Source organism: Porites lutea, chromosome 3, assembly GCF_958299795.1.
Source record: "Porites lutea chromosome 3, jaPorLute2.1, whole genome shotgun sequence".
Classification (NCBI taxonomy): Eukaryota; Metazoa; Cnidaria; class Anthozoa; order Scleractinia; family Poritidae; genus Porites; species Porites lutea.
The window spans coordinates 1,005,259-1,030,247 of NC_133203.1; the positions used below are offsets into that span (position 1 = coordinate 1,005,259).

At 39.5% G+C, this 24,989-nt stretch overlaps 2 protein-coding genes and 1 long non-coding RNA gene across 4 annotated transcripts; all 3 read left to right on the forward strand.

The window, feature by feature from the left end:
• The first annotated feature begins 413 nt into the window (after window positions 1–413).
• Window positions 414–23,970, forward strand: LOC140930131 (uncharacterized). 2 transcript variants are annotated; one of them, XM_073379798.1, is made up of 18 exons: window positions 414–594; window positions 1,467–1,496; window positions 1,843–2,242; window positions 2,939–2,987; window positions 12,182–12,255; window positions 12,595–12,719; window positions 13,142–13,297; window positions 13,937–14,018; window positions 14,379–14,596; window positions 15,030–15,104; window positions 15,770–16,143; window positions 16,286–16,864; window positions 17,575–17,744; window positions 18,420–18,596; window positions 18,977–19,283; window positions 20,235–20,429; window positions 20,893–20,981; window positions 21,086–23,970. In XM_073379798.1, exons 1-18 carry the CDS (start codon window positions 570–572, stop codon window positions 21,126–21,128), a joined length of 3,168 nt encoding a protein of 1,055 aa, XP_073235899.1. In that variant the 5' UTR covers window positions 414–569; the 3' UTR covers window positions 21,129–23,970. The 2 variants fall into 2 exon arrangements, with proteins under 2 accessions (XP_073235899.1, XP_073235900.1); XM_073379799.1 differs by lacking the exon at window positions 1,467–1,496.
• LOC140930129 (uncharacterized) lies at window positions 3,765–5,306 on the forward strand. Its single transcript, XR_012164818.1, has 3 exons — window positions 3,765–3,975; window positions 4,810–4,845; window positions 5,246–5,306. It is a non-coding gene; the product is annotated as an uncharacterized lncRNA (long non-coding RNA).
• On the forward strand, window positions 5,799–8,236 carry LOC140930130 (uncharacterized). Its single transcript, XM_073379797.1, has one exon. The coding sequence runs from the start codon at window positions 5,842–5,844 to the stop codon at window positions 7,675–7,677; it is 1,836 nt and encodes a 611-aa protein (XP_073235898.1). The 5' UTR covers window positions 5,799–5,841; the 3' UTR covers window positions 7,678–8,236.
• Window positions 23,971–24,989: the final 1,019 nt, after the last annotated feature.

The following is a 24,989-nucleotide window of genomic DNA, read 5'->3' on the forward strand; positions in this document are numbered from 1 at the left end:
AATGCAATTCGGCCTCACCTGCACTATTTCGGGGCTACTTTAGTTTTTTCCTTCTTTCATGTAAAAAAAACATGGTCTTGAATATCAAAGATAGAAAAGAATTGCTTTCATATTGGAAAAAATTAAATTGAGGTGTTTTAAATTTATATACTAGTAATAAAACATAATTGAGAGAATAAAACTTGAAATTTGTTTTTGAGCTATCTTTGCATAACGTTTTCTTGAGGTTAAAAAACATGAATTTGGCTTTTTAAAAGCATTTTGATAATATTTTCTTTATTCCCTCTGTAAGCCTAAACCTCAGTTTTCCATTTTGAGAAAATTCCCGACCCTCCCCACCCACAGTTTTCATCCCAGCCTCGCTTTCGGAAAGGCACTGTGTAACCTCGCTTATGTTCCTTCGAATCGATAAAGTGTGGAATGAAAATGGCGGCGGATTTTTTGACGTGAAATTTCTCAAATTTTTCTGCATTTTGCAAGGATCACGTACCCTAGAGTCACCATTTAGACCAATTTCAAATGCCATTTCTTTAGCAAGCAAAGCTGTGTCGTCCATTAAGAACTAAAGCATGGACTTTTCAGAAATCCACGAAGGTAAGTGTCTTCGTTTATGACAAAGCGAGCCCGACCTGATTAAGTCTAATCTACATGTACCTCGTGGTTAGAGTGAGCAACAATATTTCATCTTGTAAAGTACTCAAAATATCAATAAGTAACTTAAGCATGTTTAGACATCGCACTGATCGTATTTTATGGTATGAATGAAATACTCCTTTCACCAAGAGAAAAAATGCACGCGTTATTGTCAGTTTCAGAACGACATTGAGTCATATCCGCGTGCATCAATCATGAGAATTGTCAATCAGTTGTCAACATTCGATTCTCGTCCACAGATTCAGTTTTTCAAAAGAGTTAAAATTGATCGATTTTTATCGTGAGCAGAACTTATATAAATGCTTTTGAGGTCTCCTAAGCTAGTAAATTATCACTGCCAAATGTTTATATTAATTTTTTAAAGAGGAAATGGCCTCGGTCTAACCCCTCAATTTTTTGGTTTTGGTATTGATTGCAGCCTACACATTTGCAGGACAGTGCCTTCAATCAAAAATTGCTGCAGCTGCAGAAAAATATCTTTTGACATCCTGGTGTATTGAAAACTGAATGTCCATGCACAAAATATTTTTGGTGGTAATAAGCAGAGATAGTTATGGGTTAAAATCTGGGAGATATACAACAATGCATTTAAAGGCAATTTTCATAAATTTAGAGGTCAGTAGAAAAAGTGAAAACTGCACATTTGGCCCTATCTCATTTTTGTTTTTCCTTTTAGTCCTTTCTTCTTCTCCCCTTTCATAATCCAAGCCAAAAAATGTATGAAAAGGCATTGTCAAAGGAGGCACTGTCCTTTGAGAGCAATAAAATATGTGTCTCTTTCTTGATTATTTTGCTTTATTTATTTTTAACAGATGAGCTTGGAAGTCTTGGAGTTGACTTTGGTAATAATAATTATTTTTAATCAGGTTAAAGGTACTTATTTAACTTAGTTAATGACGAGTAGCTAGCTGCTCAGTAGTTGGCCTGGAGTTAGCGTGGCAGTGGTGTGGCGTTTGCGTTTGTTAGTGTTTTACTGGCATGCTTTGGCGAGCTGGCAGTTATCCTATGCTCTGACTTTTTTGCCAGGGTTTGCTTTACTGTACTAGGCCTTTTGTGGGGAAATTTCCGTTTCCCCTGGGTCAGCGATTTACTGTTGCAATTTATATAAGTATATATAGTTTATTTTACTGTAATGGTTTATGTCTTTACACTATGTATTCAACTCTTTCATTTGTCTCTATTATTCAGAACATGGAATGCGGGGTCCAAGACCACCCTTCAGGCATCATGGACCACACCCAATTCCTCCATTTGGTCCTGGGGGACCACATGGGCCCCGTATGCCACCGGGTGGTCCCATGCCAAGACCACCAGGTCCTATGATGATGGGTCCCCCTGGACCACACCCTCGTGGACCCCATGGGCCCATGATGCGAGGTCCTATGCCTGGCCCTCCTGGTCCTCCAGGTCCCATGGGTATGCCTCCAGGTCACATGCGACCAAGGATGCCTCCAGTAGATCATGATGGGCCACATATGTGGGGTGATAGGGGCAGAGGGAGGAGACCTGGAAAACAACAGATGCAACGGCAAACAAGTAGAGAAAGTCCAAAAGTGAAGAAGAGCCCAGCCATTAACAATAAACCAAAGTAAGTAAAATTGCCTTTGATGTCGGTCCTTGTAAAAATGAAAAGGCGCACATGGCCTAAAGGCTCAATGGCTGGAGCTTATATCAGTTTCCTTATTATGAAGCAAGCTTAAAAGTATTGCTACTCCTGGATGGGATGCTAGTCCGAGGGTTACCCCCCAGCAGCATGTCACTGGTACCCATTTATACACCTGGGTGAAGAGATACAAAGTGGAGTGAAGTTCCTTGGCTAAGGAAACAATGTTACTGGCAAGGCTTGAAAACCTTCAGACCTGCAGTCCGAGGTGTTAACCGCTTGGCCACGCATGCCTCCTTTTGTACATGTAAAAAGATAAATGTAAAAAATCGTGAAATTTTGTGATGTATGGTAGTAAGTCAATGTTAAGAATTTAAGGTTTCAGTTTGTGAAACATCAACAAAGTCATCACTGGTAATTAGGAGCTAGTTCAGAACATTACGCCTTAGCTTGAGCTCAGTGGTGATATAATGTATGAGTGCTTAAAAGTTATACAGCCTGTAGTTTCAAGGGAGCGTAAGATTTTACTTGGGCAAAGGTTTGGTAATTTTGAGCTCTATAAGCCCAGCATATTATGAAGCAGAATTTAGTGGCGTTAAAAAGTCTTTAAACCTTGGATTCAAGATCCATGCATGTTTTGAGAAACCTATCTTTTGACTTATTCTTAATTTTGTGTCTTAGAAAAGAAGATTCTAAAACTGTAGAAGACTCTGGGCCAACAGCCAAAAAGGTACGAAATTTTCTAAGGCAATTCAGAAGCTACATTATACAAATGAACATGAAGTCTATCCACCAATGTTGTAGCTGTGAGAACACTTGCCTCCCATGTATATGTGCAGCATAAACATCAATAGCTCTGATGACACTTTTGTTCATCCTACCCATGTACATTTGAGTACTGGAAAAAAGTGCTATGTTACAAAATTCATCGAGTCTGAATCAAACAGTGGGAATTGTCACTGAAATATTTTTGATGCTTAAAATGTTTGATTTAATGCTTGGGAGAATTTATTTCTTTGCCATGAAGCTGTGATTTTGTAATTAACCAATAATTTTGTCACTAACATTAAGTTCCGTCGTGAATAAGGAGGTGTAAATAGCAATACATGTATAAGCAAAATGAACAGCCATGACACAGCCCCTTAAAAAATAAAATACATATAACACCGTGGTATCAGATACTTGTAGTACTTTGGCTTAATATGCTTAAGCTTTTTTGTGGTGTCTCCATTATGAAACAAATAATTGGTGTATCATAATAATACGGTGGCCCACAAGTGCACACCGAATTCCAGAAAGTCACACCGAATTCAAATAACTCACACCGAATTCAAATAACTCACACCGAATTCAAATAACTCACACCGAATGCAAATAACTCACACCGAATTCAAATAACTCACACCGAATTCAAATAACTCACACCAAATTCAAATAACTCACACCGAATTCGAATAAACTCACACCGAATTCGAATAAACTCACACCGAATTCGAATAAACTCACACCGAATTCGAATAAACTCACACCGAATTCAAGTAACGAGCGACGCCTGGGTACGAGCAGTCAAGTGACTGCAAGGTATCCTGGTACCAATCCCGGTATCCTCTTCTTCTTATTCTTCTTCCCTGGAGTTCTTCCCGCTCCCGCCATGTTCTGCTCGAGCTGTGGATGTGCGTTGGAAGAAGGGGACAATTTTTGCTCCAAGTGTGGTGCAGGTAAGTGTATACAAGCCTTTCATACCGTAATTTACAGACTTAAGCAGCTACACCTATACAGCGGTGATTCCCTCGTCTGTTGCAGGGCTCGACGTTGCGACCCGTGGGGTCGCCAATGCGCCCAGCTTTTACTCAGTGGCGACCAAATTTTCACCCCTGGTCGCCAACCTGGCCCCCAAGATAGGTGACTATCTTCTTTGGGAAAACGTACACTAACGATAATCCGTTATCCTTCACACAACTAAATCCATTAATTCTTAAATATAATTTTTGGCAACCAGAATACTTGTTCTGGCGACAAAAAATGAAAACTTGGGGGCCAGCTGGCCCCAAGATTTTTTTCTGAAAGTCGAGCACTGTGTTGACTCACTTTGGATAGGGGATAGTCGTGGAATGAAATATAAATGAAATGTATCCTTATGTTTAAAAGCGCAACCATGCAGATGCGATTTTTATAATAGAGGATTGCACAAGTCACAATTTTGATACACATTAGTGGTCATTTCAATGGGGGCATAGACTGTTCACAGTCCTCTATTTTCCTGTAAGATCGTCGCGATTGCGATTGTTTATACGAGTAGCCGCCATCTTGTTTTTTAGGCGAACGCGTCCTCTAAACACTTAGGGGACGGGCGTCAGGAAGGGTGGGGGTGGGGGTGGGAGACGGCCGCTCGTAACATTCGCGACAATCTTACGGGAAAATAGAGGACTGTGAACAGTGTAATGCAAAAACCAATAAATCACAAGCTTTTAAGAGCTTTGTCCTATCCTATCAATGGGCTATTGCATTATCTTTGTTTGTAACTATGTGTTTATTGCATAAAATTATTCTAGGTCGGTGCAGCACTGCCACAACTCCAGGAAATTCAGGTACAATTGCACTGAACATTTTTATAGTAATTATTGCTATTGTAATTGATTGATTTGCTGATTTGAATTCCTGTTAGATGCAGTAGACTTAGATGTATATGATTGATCAAATTATAAAATAATATATTGTACAGTTCCAGAAAAATCCATAACCACCCCATTGAAGGTCTCGGATATTCCTAGGGGGAGGGGGGTTTTAAGCCCCAAAATTTTAGAAGAAAAGTATGATGCTAAAGTGGAATTTCCTGGGGGGGGGGGGGGGGGTGCAAAACAAAAACCTTCCGTGGGGGGAGTATGGTTATTTTCTGGAAATGCACATTCTATTGTAATGAAGGAATACTGGAACTTTTATAGTGATCTTTTAGACTTAATATTTTCTTAATAATTATTTTTCCATTAGCTCATTCTTCCCAAGAGCAATCTAATGAACTGCGTGCAACGGGTAAGTTATTTATATTGTGTATAATTAGCCATAATTTTTTCATAATACCGATTGTAATAACCAGCCATGGGTAATGTTAAAAACACACTACCAGTACCGGTAATTTGTTTACACTGAAATACAATTAACACAACTCATGATCCCTTGTTATGCACAAATTATTATCAGTCACACAATCAGTCACACCATATATACAATGCTCTAAATGACCAATGACCAATGAGCAATGGTGAGTGGTAAACCTAACAAAATGCTGAATTATGGTGATGCTTCTTGTCACTTCATGCTACACAACAGTTGCCAAGTGCTACTGTATGAATCATCAGATGCTGTAACCAGGATAAAATTGTCACAAGTCTGAATTTTAGAGGACCAGAGATTTTATGTTATAACTTTGTGAATATTATTACTCTCTTTGTCACTATATCACATTTGCTACCTCCAATTAATCACTTAGGGAGTAATGAGTATTGTCATCTTTACTCTTAGGCCATTCATCCACATTATGCGCTTCAACTTCTCACGCTTCAACTTGTCACGTGAAATCTTTCAATATGTTCAAAAAACTGAAAGGCCAACAGTGGAAATCCATTGTAAGCAAAAAGGCTGGAAGTGCAAGTGACAAAGAGATAGAAGTGCAGATCAACATTGGGCTCATGGTATGGAGTGACAAGAACGTGTGTATCAAACCAAAGAGAGGCAAGCGTCTTGCTTTGAGAGTGTCCAACAAAGCCACCTACAAAGTCATCCTGCAGAAAGCTGTGGAAAAGTGGAGAGCCTTTAACAGCGACCTCTATGATGAGAACGAAGACTACATTCTTCTACTTGAAAATGGTGAAGAAGCCCAGTTTCTTCCAGGTTCATCTGCCAGTAAAGAGTTTTTTTCCCTCAAACGATACAAAGAAGAAACTGGAAAGGACTACAACAAAATTGTGTTGTACCTATGCAAGCTTAGTGACTTTCACTTTGACCTAAATAGTGAATCAGATAGAGATACTGATGAGCTGGTTGAGGAGCCAGAGAAGAAGCGACTGAAAAGCTTGACAACTGATGAAGAGCCTGATGCATCTGCTGTGTTTGCTAGTGATGAGAAAATTGCAATTGAGTTACAAAGGGAGTTTGACAATGAGTTATCCATTGACATGATTGACGCTGTCGAGAACATGGAGGATGGGAAAGATGACAACATGTCAATGGGTACTATCCATCAAGATATTTCAAGTGTAATTAAGTCCCTGTCTCAAAAGGTTGACCAAGATGGTCAGTTTTTTATTGTTTCTAGAAGAGGGTCCCCATTTCCTAGAGTTTTGTCCCTGTGGCAAAGAGAAGCCAACAGATCGTCTCCTGAAAAAGTGCTAAGAGTGCGCTATAGTGGAGAGAATGGTGTAGACAGCGGTGCATTATCGCAAGAATTTCTGGCACAGTTGATTAATGATATGGGGCTGGCAGTGTTTCCAGATGGAGCCCCCATAAATTCACTGTACAATGTTCATAACAAAAGTTTCAAAACCTGTGGGGAAATCATTGCAGTGTCTTTGGCTCAAGGAGGACCAGCGCCATCTTTCTTGGATGAGAGTGTGTACCAGTTGATGTTGGACCCTGATGTGAACATTGGCAACCTAGATGTTGACAGGCATTTCACTGCAAAGGACAAAGAGCTATTCGACGCAGTAAGAGCTTGTGACACATTTGAAGGTGCTTTGTGTGATGTAATTGTTGACCATGGATACACTGGCATCATTGATCATGACCACAAAGAGGATGTCATTGGAACAATGCAACTAAGCATTATGACCAAGCGTTTGCTGTACATGAAAGAATTTTGTGAAGGTCTGAAGCTGTATGGTGCATATGATGTCATTAGGGGCAATGCTTCTTTATGCAAGCCTCTTTTTGTGAAAGGTTCAAATCAGGTGGTAGATGCCAATTATGTCTTTTCGCTTGTCAATCCAAGCTACTCGGAACAGGGCTCGTCAAAACGACCACTTGAAGAGGCAGTCATTGACAACCTACAAGATTTTCTGATGTCATTGGAAGATGAACAAATAACTGGCTATTCCGAGCCAGTAGCATGGAAGGACTTCAATGACACGAACACTGAAAGTAGCGAAGTGGAGCGATTTCAGTCCATGGACACCACACCATCTGGTGTATTGGGGTGGCTGACAGGCCAAAAGCACCGCCCCTTAAATGGAGAGCCGCTGAATGTCACTGCCCTCTTCGACCATGATTGCTTCACAAGAAATCCTAATCACACAATCTGCTTTCCCCGTGTGGCAGCCTGCAGCAAGGAAATCACATTTCCAGTCTCCCACATGAAAACCCCAGAACAGTTTAAACATGTCTTACTACTTGCCATGTGCAAAGGAAATGCATTTGGAAATGCATAGACTTTGGACAGAGTGAAGTGACAGGTTAAGGTATAGAATGGTTTTCACCCGAGTCTCGAAATGAATTTCAGGTTTTCTTTGACAGTACTCTGCAATTGATTAGCAAAACATGTTAGTTTCTCAGCAGTGAACCCAAAACTTGAAAACATTTGTATGTGTTTGCCGAGTTGTGGTTGGTTCATTGTTTCATGGTTTGCATTTGTCGTGATTGGCGACAGTAATTGTATATTTGTTTTGGTTTTACTACGCTGAATTGAAACTGCTTAGTGACATGTTTGTTAAGTTTTTGAGTGACCAGTCGAAACATTGAGGAATGTCACTGATGCAGTTCATTGTATTTTTTTTTTTACAATGTTGCTGCATGCAAAAAGGATGCTGTGGGTGGTAGTCGGGTTAGTGCATTTCATTGGCCACACAGCCTTAGTGAAGACCCAGTCAGCCACATGACCGACCCAAAGCAGTTTAAAATGTATTCTAATTTTGCAATTTACAAATGCAAGGACTTTGGACAGAGTAAAGTAAATATGTTTTATTGCATTGACAGCTTTGTATAACTAACTCAGAGAATTTCAAATTTTTCGTGTGTTGGCTGACTGGACTTTTATCACGAGTTTTAAACATTTCCCATTTACCAGCAGAACTGACAAGAGTTTAAAATGTTTATAAAGCAGCTATATTCTTTGTAGTTACCTGCATTGTTACCTGAAGAATTTTAAAGAAAAGGCATGCCTTGCTCACAGTTGGTTTCGACTGACTGAAAAGTGACAAAATGGTCACATGTAACAAAAGTTAGTGATAGAACAAGAAAATTATTGACTGTTCACAAGTATTGTTTTTGCATTCTTGGGACAAGTTTTAATTTTCAGTGTATGTACAAATTTTTATAAGTTAGTTCATGTTAATTCATTGTGACTAGTTCCTGTTAATATAACATTGGGGCTTGGGAAGGGCTTTTTACAAGCTGTATGTTTTGGAGTGACTTTACCTAACTCGTGAAAATAATAGTAGTCTAGTACGCACTATTAGACACTAACTGCATTGTTTCCTTTTGCTTACTTTGTAGTATTACACAGTAATTTTCACACAGTGTTTCACGGGTTATGTAAAACCACTCTAGTTTCAGTTTGTTAGTATCAGTAAGTAAGTTGACATTGGTGTGGTAGGCAGTAATGCTTACTACTAAATTAGTTGAATGTTACAGTACTTTATGATAAGTGTTACCCGGGTAATGCTGCAAAGCTCTTGAGATTTCTTAACCATTAACGACCAAGTCCAGTTGTTTAGTTTACCAGGGGAGAGAAAACATTTCTGGATGTAGAGAAATGTCAGTAGGGCTGCAAAAGATATTATATTCCATAAACTGTAAAGGGCTAAGAATGCTGCATGAAACACTCTTGTAAATCAAACAGAAAGTGCTTTTAGTGTCTAATATATGTTATTGTTACTGTTACTACAAGATAATTGTTTCACATAAAACGTTGACGAAGGAGATGTTACCTACAGTAAATATCCGCATATAAGAACCTAGATTTTTGCAAGTTAGCCTAAACAGGTTCTTATGTAAATGGTGCTTACCAGGACATTAGGCTAAACAGATTCTGAAATAGGTTCTTACACGCCGGTTTTTACTGTATTTAAAGAACTCAGATCTTTCTGTTACCAACAATAAAAAACAATGAAAGAACAGTTTGACAACCTTTTGAAGAAAGTCTTATGTTTACATTTACAAAGGGCTTCGTTGTCGTTATGTTATGGAGGCAAAAAATGACCCATGACGAAAACATTTCGTACCTACATGTAATGTTGCCCATATTTGGAATGCTCTAGTCATGTGACAGATAAGAATAAATAGAATCCATGTTGTTGTTGTTTGTAAACGTACTAGTCTGTTTTTACTCGACCTTACACGGTCACAGAACCCAAGACAACTTAACAGAAGTTTGGTTGCCTGGCAGTGAAGGAAAACCAATCTGGTGTCGTAGCTTCCAGTTGGACAATCAGACACGTTTGCCCCACATACAAGAACAATTTTAATAATACAGATTTGAAACGAGTGTATCTTCTGAAACCAAACTTGGTATCTGATCTCAAGAGAAAATTACGTATACATCATTTTGTCTTGCCGATCTTCATTACCATTCAAATAAATATGAGTCAGGGCAGGTGTGTCTGACTCTGAAATAGTCAACTGGATGCATACCTGTAAAGATTATGGTACAAGTCTAAGGCTTCCCGCCAGTTTTGGGGGTTGGAAAGACCTGCAGCTTGAAAGGCATACTGAAAATACTCCTGGTATTCATTGGTGCTCTCTGCAAGGGGAAGGTAATTATCTGTGATATAGTCACACTGCTGTGCACTGACAGGAGCAAGAAAGTCCTCAGTATTGCGCAGTTCAGGTAGGTAAAACAACTCATTGGGTCTTCCTTTTACAGTGTCATGGCGGGACTCTCTGATGTAGTGGCTGTTCCAGTGTACTTTTACGCTATCCAAATCTTGCTGAATGAGCCCAGAAAAACAGAACCACAAGCACTCCATCTGTAGTTCATTACCAGTAGTGAAGACTTGTTGTTCCAGTAAGTCCTTGAAAAAGTTCATCCACCAAGTAGTTAAGTGTTGTCTTAGGTACGACCACCACCCTTCTATTCGTTGGTTGTGAGGTGAGGTTCCATAAATATGTGCCAGATCATTGCCAATGAAATAGCATTGTGCTGCTGCTACAAGGCCGTTTTCAGTGCCACAGTCAGTTCTAACCTTCATGGGGCATCCTCCGTATTCCTTCACAGCATCCATATAATATCTCCCGATCACTACGGGATTATTGTTTGTTCTGTCCAATCTTAACCATATTATCTTTCGGCTGTAACCGTCAATACAGCCATGGATCGGGAACCCGTCAGGTTTCAATTTGTCATAGCCATCAATATGCCAACAGTAGTTCGGCCCTGGATTAGTGTAAACTCTTCTTTTGAGCTTCCGCCTTCGTCTTCGTTCGCACCCCTCAGGGTCCATTTCTTGTAAGCATGTCGCCACTGCTTGCCTCGACACCTGATAACCCTCACGGCGCAAAGTATGCCACATGCTCCTGTACCCCTTTAAGCAACCAGGCCCATCTAACTCCTCCTGTATTCTAGCTCTGATATCCTGGTCATTTGAATCCAATAGGTTCCGTCGTCGAAGCCCAAGTGACTTGAATCTCTCCTTGAGCGTTCGCAGGCTCATTTCTATTCCGTGGTATTTCAGCAAAAAGCACAGAATAACCTCATACTCGTATCCTTCGTTGAAATAATATTTCAGTGCTTGTGTTTCTATATCAAGCTCAGCACCACAGGTGGCACAAAACTTGCTGTAAAGCGTCACTGTTGCTGTGCAAACTTCACATGTTAGCGATGTTGTTGAGTTTGCCGCCGCCATCTTGAAATCGCGGGAAGAAGAAGCCAAGAGGATACCGGGATTGGTCACCTCACTACTCGCACCCAGGCGTCGCTCGTTACTTGTATTCGGTGTGAGTTTATTCGAATTCGGTGTGAGTTTATTCGAATTCGGTGTGAGTTATTTGAATTCGGTGTGACTTATTTGAATTCGGTGTGAGTTATTTGAATTCGGTGTGAGTTATTTGAATTCGGTGTGAGTTATTTGCATTCGGTGTGAGTTATTTGAATTCGGTGTGAGTTATTTGAATTCGGTGTGAGTTATTTGAATTCGGTGTGAGTTTATTCGAATTCGGTGTGAGTTTATTCGAATTCGGTGTGAGTTATTTGAATTCGGTGTGAGTTATTTGAATTCGGTGTGAGTTATTTGAATTCGGTGTGAGTTATTTGCATTCGGTGTGAGTTATTTGAATTCGGTGTGAGTTATTTGAATTCGGTGTGACTTTCTGGAATTCGGTGTGCACTTGTGGGCCACCGTATTATAATAATAAAATATTTGTAAAGCGCTTTACAGTGCTATAAAAATGCGTATAAAAAATAAAATTCTAGACTAATTTACATATAATTTTTACATTGTAGCAGAAACACAAACAAACAAAAAAAATGATAAAAAATAAAATCATAAGATAGTTCATAAACTTGCTTAAAAAGATAGGTCTTCAGCTTAGAATTAAATTAACTTACATTGTCGATCAATCTAATATCAGTAGGCAAAGAATTCCAGAGGAGAGGGGCAAGGACTGATAGGGCCCTGAGACTGTTTGTCTATAGGTTATAGGGTTTATTAACAAATCGCCATTTGTCAGAAGATGAGTGAAGGCACCTCACAGTTTCATAAACACACAATAGTTCTACCAGTAAAGCAGGAGCTAAATTGTTAAGTACCTTAAAACATATAAGATTAATCATATATGTATATCTATCAATAATTGATAGATTATTACATCTCTACACATTTCAGGCTAGTGTCGTCAGCTACTTGTAGTACTTTGAGCTAACTATGCTGAAGCTTTTTTGTGGTGTCTTCATAACGAAATAAATTGCTATATCTATTGCGTTTGAACATATTATTTCAGGCCAGGAAGTCAGAAGATGATTTGGAGGAGCTTGATGAGGAAAAATTGTTGAAGAGTGATGACGAAGGGGATGGGTTAGTTATTATTTTCTCATCTTTTTCTTGAGAGTTTTGTCTGTTGATGCTCTTGTAATCAGTAATTTATTTTCCAGTGGAACAATCATAGATCTTCATCAGATCTATCTGCTTTTTCTGAAATTTTAAATATCTATTTGCATATACTGCCGTCACCGTGATTTCTATTTTATGAAAATTAGACTTGGTAAAATTCTAGCATTTACATTTTATGACCATTGGCAGCTGCCATGCTTGAACCAAATCTCCTAAAATGTTTTGGGTGATAATCAATGGTACTTGCACTAAGTGGAGGGCAATCTAGTTTAAAATCACGCTAACCTCACAGGATTTTTGCAGGGCAAATAATGTTGACCTGGATGCTGTAAGCATACATGGTGATGATGAGTTAGATGACATTGACAAAGAGATCAAGGGGCTCTCTGAAGGAGCCGCTGAGAGCAGCAAGAAAACTCCTCAGAAAGGTACCTTTTTAAAGATGTTGGAGACATACATTACCACTCAAAAGTTACCACGCTATGCTCAATCCATGTATGAATCAAGAATGGAGTCAACATTGAAACTTAATTCATGATTGTTGCATCTTGATTCTCGATACCCAACTCACCAAACCAGAACAATCTCTGTGAAGGTTTGTTGATACTTATTTCAGCTTGATACAACAACCTTCGTTCAAGTTTTGAGTAATATTTATTGTCTTTTTTCTCAATGTTAACAAGTTGAAATGGTTTTTGAAGCAAGCTGGCCACCCAGACAAAACCATCCTCAACTTTTCATGTTCATTCAAAGCTACATACGGTGTTGGGTAGGGATACAATTTTATTAATTGTCTGCTGTGAACTAAAGTGATGGATTAATATTAATCATTATTAATAATTATTCAAAGGTGCGGAGGATAGTAAAAAGGAGACAACTCCGGTTGCTATGGTGAAAAAAGAAATTAAGAATGACAGTGACAGTGAAGATGAAGGGAAGAAGACAAGGCAGCGTTTCAAGTCTGAGAGACCTAAAGAGCAACACAAAATTGAAAAACATGAACCAAGTATGTTGATTAGGACCAGGGTACTCGAAGCTCTGAGAAGGGCTGTCACTAAGATCTTAGGGCCAGGGATTTCCCCTGATTACTATGAGCATGAACCACGCTACTTTCATTAAAACCAAAAGAACTTCCTAGCTGTTCAACCTCCTGGCTACTAATTGCATATACCCAGCAACTTGAAATCTTAGCAACAGTCCTGCACAATCAAAATTTAATGACAATGTGAAGTTTATGAGCCTGCTGGAATGGTTCTTATAGGTGTCCACTTGCAGGAGTTCAGAAATCAGAAAAAATTCAATGGCGGAACTTTAAATCGCTGTTTGTTATAGAATGGCCGCTCATTAGGTTGCATCAATTTGGAAATGATAAGAGTTCAAATGGGGCTTTTCTTTTTTCGCTATTTGTGAGTCTCCTTAGCAGTATTCAGTGAGAGAGTCTTCACTCACGACTGTGATTACTTTTTACGAACTGGTATGTCTGGCTTTAGGATCTTACCATCTACTGTGTACTCTCCTATCAAGAGACACCATTAATTTTATATTGCACTGAAGAATGTTGTGAAATGTAGTACCTTGCAATAGAAAATTAATAACAATAAAAACAACAATAACAACATTTAATCAACATTTTTTTCTTTGCTAGGGAGAGACTTCAGAAAACAAGATGACAGAAACTGGTTCAGAAGAGATCAAGGACGGGGGCGTGGACGAGGGGGACCAATGATGTATGAAAATGATAACTCTTATTTTTATTTCACCTTCTATGAGTGACGTCTACAGTTTATTAAAGGATCTACAATGTACTTTGTAAATTACAGTTATTTTCAGCACCCAACAGTCACTGTTGTTTCTTTTTTTTTGACAAAATCACAGCTTCTGTTAATTGGACTAAAACCATGCAGCCCCTTTTTTTTTTTACCTTATTTTCAATGCAAGATTACCAGGTGTGCATACAACCATGGTGTTCTCCACTCTGTTATCAGTTGTTCCATTGCTATTGTGTACTCATTCAGTCAACACTGTGTGTAGTGTACTGGCATTGATAGAAATCAAATGTTTAGCTGAGGATTTTATTTTTCTTTCAGGGGACCACCCCCACCCGGGATGATTCGGCCAGGGATGCATCCACCCTTCCCCCCAAGGGGACCTGAACCCTTCATGCATGGACCCAGACCGGGAATGGGACCAGGGCCAGAACATGATCCTGGATTTGGTCCCAGACCCCGTTTTCCAATGGGACCAAATGGTCCATTTCCTGGTCACATGCCTGGACCCCCTGATGGTCATATGCCAGGACCACCAAGTAAGTTTGCAGAAGATAAAGATTTGTATATCACAATCTGCTCTTTTTATTTGAAAGTTTTGTGCATCGTCTTAGCCTGCAGTGCAGCTGTATTTTCAGGCAAGCAAGCTGTAAATGTTTCCTCTATTTTTTAAAGCAAAGGAAGATTGGGTAGTGTTAAAAGAAGAGAGGTGAAATGGATGAAGAGTTTTAATGCTAATCTCCATCCCACCCTCCCCCCCATCCCTTCACTCATTCCTTTCCCACCCCCTGTGACTGGTGCAGCCTGATCTAAGAAAATTCCAGTGCTTGTTTGCCTCCCAAAGATGCATGCATTGCAGCCTAACATCACTCAAGACCTTGTTGAGGATCATTGGTCCTTAAGATATTATTATCTTTTCACTGAGATTAAATTCTAATCAAAACTTGCCTAATATTTATTGTTTGTTTTCAGGGCCACCACAGGGAAAGAACATCCATATCAACCCTCATTTTAGACCCCCACCTGGTGGAAGAGGAATGCCAGAAGGTAGTTAATGTCTTCATCACATGGCTTTCAGTTCTAACAGCACTTGATGGCTCTTAGTTTCTTACTTCTGCTCTTAGGCAAAAAGAAAATCTTATATTATGAGTACGGATTATCAGAGTTAGTTAGTACAAGGCCTTCTGTGTGGGAGGTTGGATTCCCAGGTGTGGCCTCAAATCCCTGTTTTGACTTCTTTCCTTACCATTAAGCTTTAATTCCTTTAAATACCTGTAAAAATGAGCAGTGATGGAGAGATGGGGGTGTGAAATGAGGGCACCGTCCACCTCAGGTGTGTCTGTCTAATGAGTACTGTTATGACTTACATGTACTGTACCTAGTGTAGGTAGATATCCATGTACTCTCTTAGAATGATTTACAGAGATTTCAGTTACTTTTCAAGAAGGTTTCCAAGCGAGCTGAAGTAGGAGTGTTTTTTTTAAGGCTCAAGTGAAAGTTGAGACAGAGTAGGCTATGGTAACTGTAGCAGCTTGATTAAATTGTTTCTTTAGGGGACCATTAGAATGCTTAGACTCTAATGAGACTGTCTAAAATGAAAATTAATACTTCGTTGTGTAAAAATGTTTGGCAGTTTGCTGTGTGGTTCTGCTAATATTGTATAGTGCATCATGTTCCCAGATAACTTATTGTGTTTTTCTTTTCCATAACAGGCCCAGGTCCTATGCGAGGACCTCACATGGCTCCTCCAAGACCCGATATGCCAGGGTCCCGTATGCCTGCACCCCATCCTGGTCCAGTGCGTCAAGAAGGTGCTTTCCCACCAGGCCCTGGAGGAGGAGACTTTGGTCCTAGGGGACCACCTCCTGGAGGTCCCAGAGGACCCCTACCAGAACAGGGACCCAGACCTGGAATGACTCCTGAACATGGCCCACGCCCTATGGGCCCAGGGGGACTTGGACCCCTCCCAGGTCCTGGACAAGGCCATGGACAAGGACCGAGCCCAAGACCTGGCCCTGGGCACTTTCCTGAAGGTGACATGAGACAACCCCATGGAATGGGCCCTGGTGTTCAACTGCCACCAAGGGTGAGAATTATTTCTTTACCTCTGTAAACTACACTATCAAGACTTCTCAAAATCATATCGGGGGGGAAAACGCAACTGTCATTTTCTGAAGTGCTGAAAACTGCTCAGTGCTGAATGGAATGTCTTTGATTGTGAATTTTAGGGTATGCTTCCAGGAGCACCAAATGCAATGCCACCACATGGCCCCACTGGCCCCATGCCGGGGCGTGGCCTAGTGCAAGGAGGACTTGGACATCATGGCAGTGGTCCCGGAGGTCCTGGTCCCTTACCAGGTCAACAGCATCAGGGCATGCCACCAAGAGGACCCTCACCAGCCATGTCATCTTCAGGTGTACCCCCTGGAGGCCCTATGCACCCAGGAGCCATGCAGCAAGGAATACGTCCTCAAGGGATGAATGCTGATGTCTCCATGTCAGAACCTGAAAGGATCGTAATTGGTCATCGTGTTACAGTGCCCAACATGGAAGTAGCCAATGCAGCGATGCGACCACCGGGATTCAATGCCATGGGAGCAGCAGCTGCTGCTGCAGCTGCCGCCCAGGGAGCTAATCTAGCAGCCGCTGCTGCTGCGGCTGCAAGGCAGCAACAGTTTCCATATGGACAGCAGTATCCTTATGATGCGTATTCAGCCATGTATGGTGCAGAATGGCAGCTGATGCAGCAGCAAAGAGATGCTGCTTATGCCGCTGCTGCCGCTTATGGTTTGGACAAACATGCTAAGGTAAGCAGATTAAAGGGCGCTCTCCAAAAGTCAGACTGGTCATATTGAAAATGAAATACAGTTGAACCTCCTGTAAGCATCCACCCAAAATGCTAAGGGTTAGTGGTCACTTCCGAGAGGTGGTCATGAGAATTGGCCCTCAGGGAGTTGGTTCTTTCCAAGAGTAGATACATCTACTTTTAGAAAGAAAATTAATTGCACACAATTTCTAAGTTACAAGATGTGTAATTCCATCTAACTTCTCATTTAAGGTTATTTTAAGATATTCTGAGTAGAGTAATACACACAGTGAATGTAGTGAACAGACCGTCTCATACAAGAGAGTAAAAACAATGGAAAATTATAAATCCATCAGCCCAATAGTTACAGTCACTTTAAGTCGCAATACTGACCAACATCAATTTTCTCCTAACAATATCCATATATTGCCAAGGGAAATGGTTATGAGAACTAATGAAATGATCACTAAGGAGAAAATGTTTTGATCTGTTAACTCTCTCAACTAATTCTTTAAAGAAATGTATGAAGATCAGTATGGAGAGTATATATAACAATTATTCACGGAAGTGGAGGTGGCTAGCGGAAGGGTAGATTTACCGAGACGCAAAGCGGCGATGTAAATATTCACCACAGAGTTGAGAGTCACACATCCACATTACGTGAACCAGTAGATTATAATCTAAATTTTTCTTTTATTTTCCTCTCATTAGAGCCACAAGTCAAAGAAGCATCGTAGACGATACAGTGCAGATAGCGCAGACAGTGACTTCAGCAGTGCTTCAAGATCGCCTTCAAGATCTGTGTCTCGCTCTTACTCCAGATCACCGGCAAGGTCTTGGTCGCGTTCACGTTCATTGTCATTGTCAAGATCTCGATCAAGGTGCATTGTCATTGCGTTATTTCTAGAATCAAATTTGGGGCGGTGGTGACCTGATACCAATCCAAGATAGCCATGATTTCAAGTACGCCAAGGGCCAAAAATTTAGGGAACTTTAACTTGAATGTCCGTTTATCCAACCATATTGAGAAATCTTGGGTTGTGATTCGACGGCTAACATGACAGTGGCCAACTCGAAAGCTGTCGCTCGTTTGGCCACTATGCAATTATCTCCAAAGATTTTCTTTTTCTTTTACGTATCGTTATGTAAATGCTCGTAAATTTGTTTTAAAACATTGTTAATATTAATGTCCTGTAAACGGTTTTAAAGTCAAATTCATCAACAACTGGCCGTTTTTCGATTTCATCATCTGACACCAGTGAAATGTGTTGATTTTTTTCTGTTAACTTATTCCGCAAATTAAAAAGTTAAACAGTCTTGCTTGAAACGCTTAAATCTGCCTTTTGCGTTTGTAAACTTGGTGGATCTCTAGTGAAAAGATTTTTGTTTTGCTGTTTTTTTTTTTCTGATCTTTTTCTGTTGTTTGTGAAGAAAATGCCAGTTATGCCATGGTGTACATGTATAACCAACAGATTTTTTAATAGCCAAGCTAACCCCAAGACTCGGCGAGATGCATATGAGTTTGGTTTATCGAGTTCAATGTTGTATTTATTTAGGTCATCATCTAGGTCAAGATCATTTTCAAGGTCAGTCTCGCCACGAACTCCTCAGCAGCGGTCACCTGTACGCGTAGCAAAACCACCGCCACGATCAAGACGAAATGTGGACAGTCGAAGAGAACGAGAAAGGGAAAAACCAGACAGAAGTCGTGAGAGAGAGAGGGACAGACCAAGGTTTGTAAAGTTCCTTCTGCTTGGTTAACTCTTCAAACATTAAGACTGTCTAAAACCAGATTTAAGGAAAATCGTTATTTCTATTTTTAATAAATTAAAAAGTACCAGTGAAATTGTGTGAAACTACTGCAAAATAGTTTCTGTACAGTGTTTCGTCTACAGACACGAGAGTTTATTTGTGCCTATGGTTTTCACAACCTCGAAAAGCTTTTCAAATTGTGACCGTCAGCCAAAGGGCAGAGTTAAATATGGGGAATCTGTTCCTTACAATAACGACACTTTGAGATGTTCCAATTGAAACAATCTTTAAGTTTGAGGCTTATCATAGTACATACAGTCAAAGATCCCCTAAGTGCAGCAATGACATAATGTTTCCACAGGGAACGACCTGATAGAAGCAGTGACACATACAGAGGCCGCGAAAGAAATGACAGAGAAAAACCAAGGGAGAGAGAGAGGGAGCGAGATCCACGAGAACAACACGATTCTCGAGATGCGCGTCATGACAGGTCACGTGACAGAGATCGTGATAGAGATAGAGGGGATCGCGACAAAGGAAAAGAGCGAGATCGAACAAGGGACAAAGATAAGTCCAAGGACAGCCATCGAAGAAGTCGAAGCAGGGATAGGTCATCTCACCGACGGGAGAGCAGGGAAACTAGGCATTCTGAAAGTAATTCGTCCAAGGTAAGGTTACGTTTGTCAAGGTCTCTACTGAATAGTTTTCGTTTTAAACAAGTTACAAGTGTGGGCGAATTGATATTGTAACTGTAAGGTATAGTACTATACCTCTGGTTTAACGGTACGCTATATTTAGTACAAAAGGTCTTTTGAATCTTTAAATGTAGGCGGTTGTATAGTAACGTTAGCTCCGTAGAGTCAACTTAATTATACGCTATAAAAGTCTTCCATCGCACTACGACGCGTTGAAATGCTATCTGTGCGCCATGGCAGTAAATAGTTATCTTCTAAACAGTATAGCTACATAGTTGTTAATTTGCTCCTCGCCGATTAAACAAAATATATACAATTCTTCGGTGCTGTGAATGTGCCACGCCACGTGGTCATGTTCAATACGAACTGTAGGAAGTTGTTTTCTTATGAGTCAGTGGTTACAAATGGAGCTCTTCTGAATAGAATGCGTAAAGGATTACGCGAAGAAAGGCCGTCCAATATTTTCTGAACAAGTTCTACGCGGTCCACGCTTACTCAGTTCTAGGAAGAATCCTTCGTGGAGTGTTTATTTAATCAGTTTCAAACTCAATCTCGATGAAAACAACTTTCTTTTGGAGTGCTGCACACTGCACCTTTTTTACATCAGGAAAACACAACGGCGTATGAACACTTCTTCGTAAGATAAATTAACCTTGTGATATAACCATGGAAAGGTCAAAAACTTCAGAGAGTGACCGTGTCTTCTACCGAGTCGGAGATCACGATAAAAGAACCAATCAGCACAGTGCCTATGAAATTTCCCGCGTAATAAACGCGCTGTGCGCCCCGAGTAGCGCGGGAAACCGGTTTGAGTGTCACCACTTTTACTTCTGTTTGTGGAAACAGCACGAAAAATGTACTGCGAGAGATTGCTTTTTTCACGGTGTCTATAACCACGACTATTGTATATTCTTTTTTTAACAGCGTATTGTGGTTGGGCCCTCTGAGAGCAAGACTAAATCGTCGAGCGCCACGCCTGACTCAAAAGCGAACCGTGTTGTGGTCACAAAGGCATCAAGTGGCGGCAAACCTTCAAACCGTGTTGTGATTGGCTCATTGCCTGAAAATATCACACCAAGCCGGCTAAAGGAGCTCTTGCAAGGCATTGGACCAATTCAGGTATCAGAAGAAACTGTATAATTCACCCTTTCAACAGGTCCCAAAATAAGAATTCCAGAAAAATGTTCACAAATTCTATTTTGTAAAATACTAAAAAGAACTGGTGCCATGTGAAGGAACTTGTGAAGAGCCGAGCTCTCTTTTCAGTGGTCAAACCAAAGAATTTCGTCTACACACTCGAAAGTTAAAACCAAATAGTAAATAAATGGTATCATGTTGAAGAGGGTTGATGTGAAATCATGGTCACACCATGGATAGGATTCCATCCACAGACTCAAAAGTTAAAACTACATACTAGATGAATAGTACCATGTGAGAGTACTGCTGAAGATGTTTCATTTGAATGGTCACACCATAGGATTGCGGGCTGTACTAATTTGTAACAAGCCTAGTTCATGTGAGTAAATAAGATAAAATAACTTAGTTTGTTTAGTGAGTGACTTTTGTGTGTTTACATTCCCAGCAACTTAAGATGTCTACCACAAAACACAAGGCTTTGGTGACATTTGAAAAGAATGAACATGCACTGGCTTGTCGCCGCAAATTTCACAGGTAACCTGACACTTAATATTGTTTCAAGTTTCTTTGTTTTGTTTTAAACAAGAATTCCCCCTTTATCGATGCTTCAATCTACCTCTTCTTCTACTTCTTTTCAGAACCGTAGTGGACGACAGCCAAGTCACAGTTGACTTTCTCTGATGATTTTTCTTTTTTGCCAAGAAACTTCTCCGTGATTTTGACTTTTTTTGTGTGTGTGATGTCCTGTTGTTGTGATGTGTATGTTGTTGTTTTGAACATAAAACCTGGCTTTGGGACCAAATTATTAGAAGGGGAAACTGATCAACTATCTTTAAAAAAGCCTTTGTAAATAAATCACTTTTGGCAAGAAGCCTTTGTGTAGATAAGTACATCTGATAGAAGTCTAACTTCTGCTTTTCTGTTAGTTAACTTAAATGTGGACTGATTCATGTTGATAGAACTTTTCTCGACAGCGTTTTAATATCGTTTTTAATGTGCTTGAATATGTTTATCCACACAAGAAAAGCATTATTATATTAGTTTGTCGACTTTTTATAGATATTTTCCCAAAACTGCGATTTCCTCCTATCGTTATTCACGTTTTTTTTTTCTGTTAATAAGCTTAATCATAAATCCCGAACAATTTTGTTCGCATTTTAAGGGTAAAAACGGTCGATTTATCGCCATACTGGCTCTATATCAAAGCAAACATTTAGTGGGTTGATTGGTATGATATAAGAGAATAATTTATTAACAAGAAGTTCTTTATGTAATGAAATTTTTACCATTTTTTTCTTTTTTGCTCCAATTGGCTGGGGATGGGGTTTAGATCAACAAGGTTATATGTCCTTTTGTATTGTTCTTCTCTGTTAAGGTATAATTTAGCAATAATGGAGTCAATAATGGAGATATCTAACGTGGTTTTAACTAAGAGATAATAATGAGACGGAGAGTGAAACGCCCAGTCTAGCTCTTGAGATATGTGAATTTCACCAAGTTATTTTTAGACCAATTAAACCCTTGAAATTAACTGCGAGTCGGTTTCCGGAGAAGTCCGCAAACTTTTATTCAGTGTTGTCATGAGAGAATTCATTTAAACTGTCGCCATTACAATATTAGGGACCTTAAGATCCGACGACGGCGACGGCAATGAGAACGTCACAAAAGCAATAGGTTTAATAATCAAAACAACAATTTTGTACGTGCATTGCCCTTTTTTGTAGATTTCTTTGCCGTCACTGCACGACTACGACGTGAAAATGCCTAATTTCACGTTGTACAGAGGAAAGTACACAAGCGACGACGAAATTTCGTCCCTCTTTCTGAACTTGGATATGGTTCTTAGGAATTCAACTTTGGAAGGGTTCGCTATGAAGATTGAAAGGACGCGAATTCACTTTTTCAGCGACGTTTTCTCTGCCGTCGCCGTCCTCAGATCTTAAGGTCCCTATCCCGCACTGTTTGCTCTGAGGCAGTCGCGCGTAGACTTGATGACGTTTCAAACAGTCGATCAAAATGTGCGGACGTCTTAGGGGTTATACTTCCGTTCACTTGCAACCTCTAGAAATAGTTGTTAGTAAAATTCACATATCTCGGCCAACGCCCTAAGATTCTCTCTCTGTCTTATAATTCTCTCTTGTTTTAACGTATGAGTCTGGGTGAAACCAGGCAATGTTACTATTCAAATGAAAGCTACCGAGCAATACTTTGCTGCGGTGCTGTCATTATACAAACAGTGATTCTTAATTTTGGATCTCGAGGATATCATTCAACTGAAACCTAATACTTTCTTTTATCTGGTCCACTCTGGGATTAAAAGGTCAAAATACGCGTAGGTTGAATTTCAAGAATGTGTCTCTCAAATATTAGAAAAGCAAGAATGAGAAGTGATAAGTCTGTGCTATCTATCTCTCTGAAACATCAGAGTTCAAGTCCGTTTTCATCGTAGCCGTCCATAACTGAAAATATATGAAAGGAAACATAGAGCATTAGTTATCAATTCGAGTCTGAAAAAAGTTGTTTCCAAATTGTTACCAAAACACGAGGGGTCATGTTTGCAGAGACATATCCCAGGGATATGTTAGAGTACTTCTCCCAGGGATATATTATTAGATGCATTTGCTAGGGATATCCTAGGGGTGTGAAGCCATGAAGCCTCGTGTGTACAGTTTTGCAACACATCCCTGCAACGGACCCAGTTGTTAAGCCTATCGGGGACTTGTTTCAAATCAGTCTTTGTGTACTCTACGTGATTTTGTTACTGCTTCGCGTCGATCAGTACCATGTGACCCTCGTGTTTCCCTTTAATTTCTGGGGTTTGCATCATTGTGTAGTGGATACGAAAACGTTTTATTAGTTATCTCTTACGCAGTCAGCAAACAAATTCTTTGATTCCAAGGCTCTCCTCTCCAGGGTATATGAAACAACTTTTCTGTTACGCCATCTGACACATCGCTGATGAAGTTCGACCGATTCGGACGAAACATTCGTTTTGGAATTTCCTATACTGAAAATTTTTCGATGACGTTACTTTCACTTTCTGTCTTAGTTCTTGGTGACTTAGGATAAAAAGTTAAATTGTTTTGCAAAGTGCCAGGTTTTATGTTGTGTGTTACTCTGTTATGTTCTGTGTTTGTGGTTTACTTAAGGCGATGATTATTGAGAAACGCATTTCTATAAAGAAGAACTTCCAAGTTACGTACAACCATGCAAGAACTTGTACCGAAAAACGACCATCTCTAAGGTGACTGTAATACAAGCCATTTTCCTCAAATGTTGGACAGCTCAATTTCATGGTTTCAGAGAAGTTGACATTACAAAAGCTTGGAGCTGGATCTCTTTCACTTAAACTGCAAGACACCTTGGATCATGTGTAAAGAAACAGGTTTTTACACGTATCTGTTAAACATTAATAGTTACTTTGCTATCTTTCTATCATCTGTCAAGGCTGCTTTGTATTTAATATTTTGTAGCAAAGGAGAAGGATTTAATTAAACACAAAAAAGAAGGTTTATTACCTACAGATGCAGTGTTTATCCAGTTAATATGACTGTTCTTAAAGTTAAGCAAGTAAGGGTTATTTGTTAAGGCAAAACCTTCTTAATTCCCTTAAGGTCAACATGGTTTAATATTATACAGTTAATAATGAGATAAGCTAAGCTTAATGTTCTATGTCACCTTAGAATAATATATGGTAGAGTAAAAGAAATTGCACTGATCTTAATCACTAGATTGCACAACTAGTATTTATTATAGCCTGTACTTGATTATTTTGGTAAATCTAATCAGAAATCTGCATTCATCAGAGGGCACTTTTTTAGCCATCGTGGGCAGTCTGCCCTTTTTTAGTGATCTATGTCCTTTTTGTGAATGTGTCATTAACGGTAAACATGGGCGAGATATACTGCATTAGCAGGGTAGTTATATTGTGTGTACAGTGTGAATACTTATTTTTTAAAAATTATTATGAAAATATTAACCTTTACAAAAGATCACAATTTTTAAACAACATATTTGACTTATAGAATAGCTTTGTTTATTATCAGCTAAAACAATTCTATCATTACACAAGTACAAGTATATATAATTTACTATTAACTTGTTTTCCTTTCCTCAACCAGCAATTATTTAAAGTATTTCAGTGTAATCCATGGTTACTTTCCAGGCGTTAATACTCTCATCTGTGTACATTTTTTGCTTCAAATCTGTTTTGCAGCCTTGACAGTATCCTAGAAAACAATCGTTGCATTTTACCCTTTTAATTAACTACTATGAATGCGCTAAGCAAAATGATTACAATGTATTTTGTTTTCTAGGACACATTTTATTGATCTGTGTGTGTACATGTACAGAAATGTTTTTTTTAGAATCCCAACGCAACATAATCTATGTTTGATATTTTAATTAATATTTTAAAAAAAATTTGCCAATAATGTTAGTGCTTAATCCTCTAGTTTTATTTGGTTTACGGCTAAGTTATATTTTTTGGTAAACTATAAATGTTTGTTTCAGTCTTTAACTATTAGCGCACGAATCATTTTA

Excerpts from the sequence above, each read along its gene's own strand:
- LOC140930131 (XM_073379798.1), top strand. The coding sequence starts at position 570 with ATGGACTTTTCAGAAATCCACGAAG. Across the intron at positions 2,988-12,181 it reads CTGGGCCAACAGCCAAAAAG|GCCAGGAAGTCAGAAGATGA; the intron begins GTACGAAATTTT and ends ATATTATTTCAG. Across the intron at positions 14,019-14,378 it reads GGACGAGGGGGACCAATGAT|GGGACCACCCCCACCCGGGA; the intron begins GTATGAAAATGA and ends TTTTTCTTTCAG.
- LOC140930130 (XM_073379797.1), top strand. The coding sequence starts at position 5,842 with ATGTTCAAAAAACTGAAAGGCCAACAGTGGAAATCCATTGTAAGCAAA.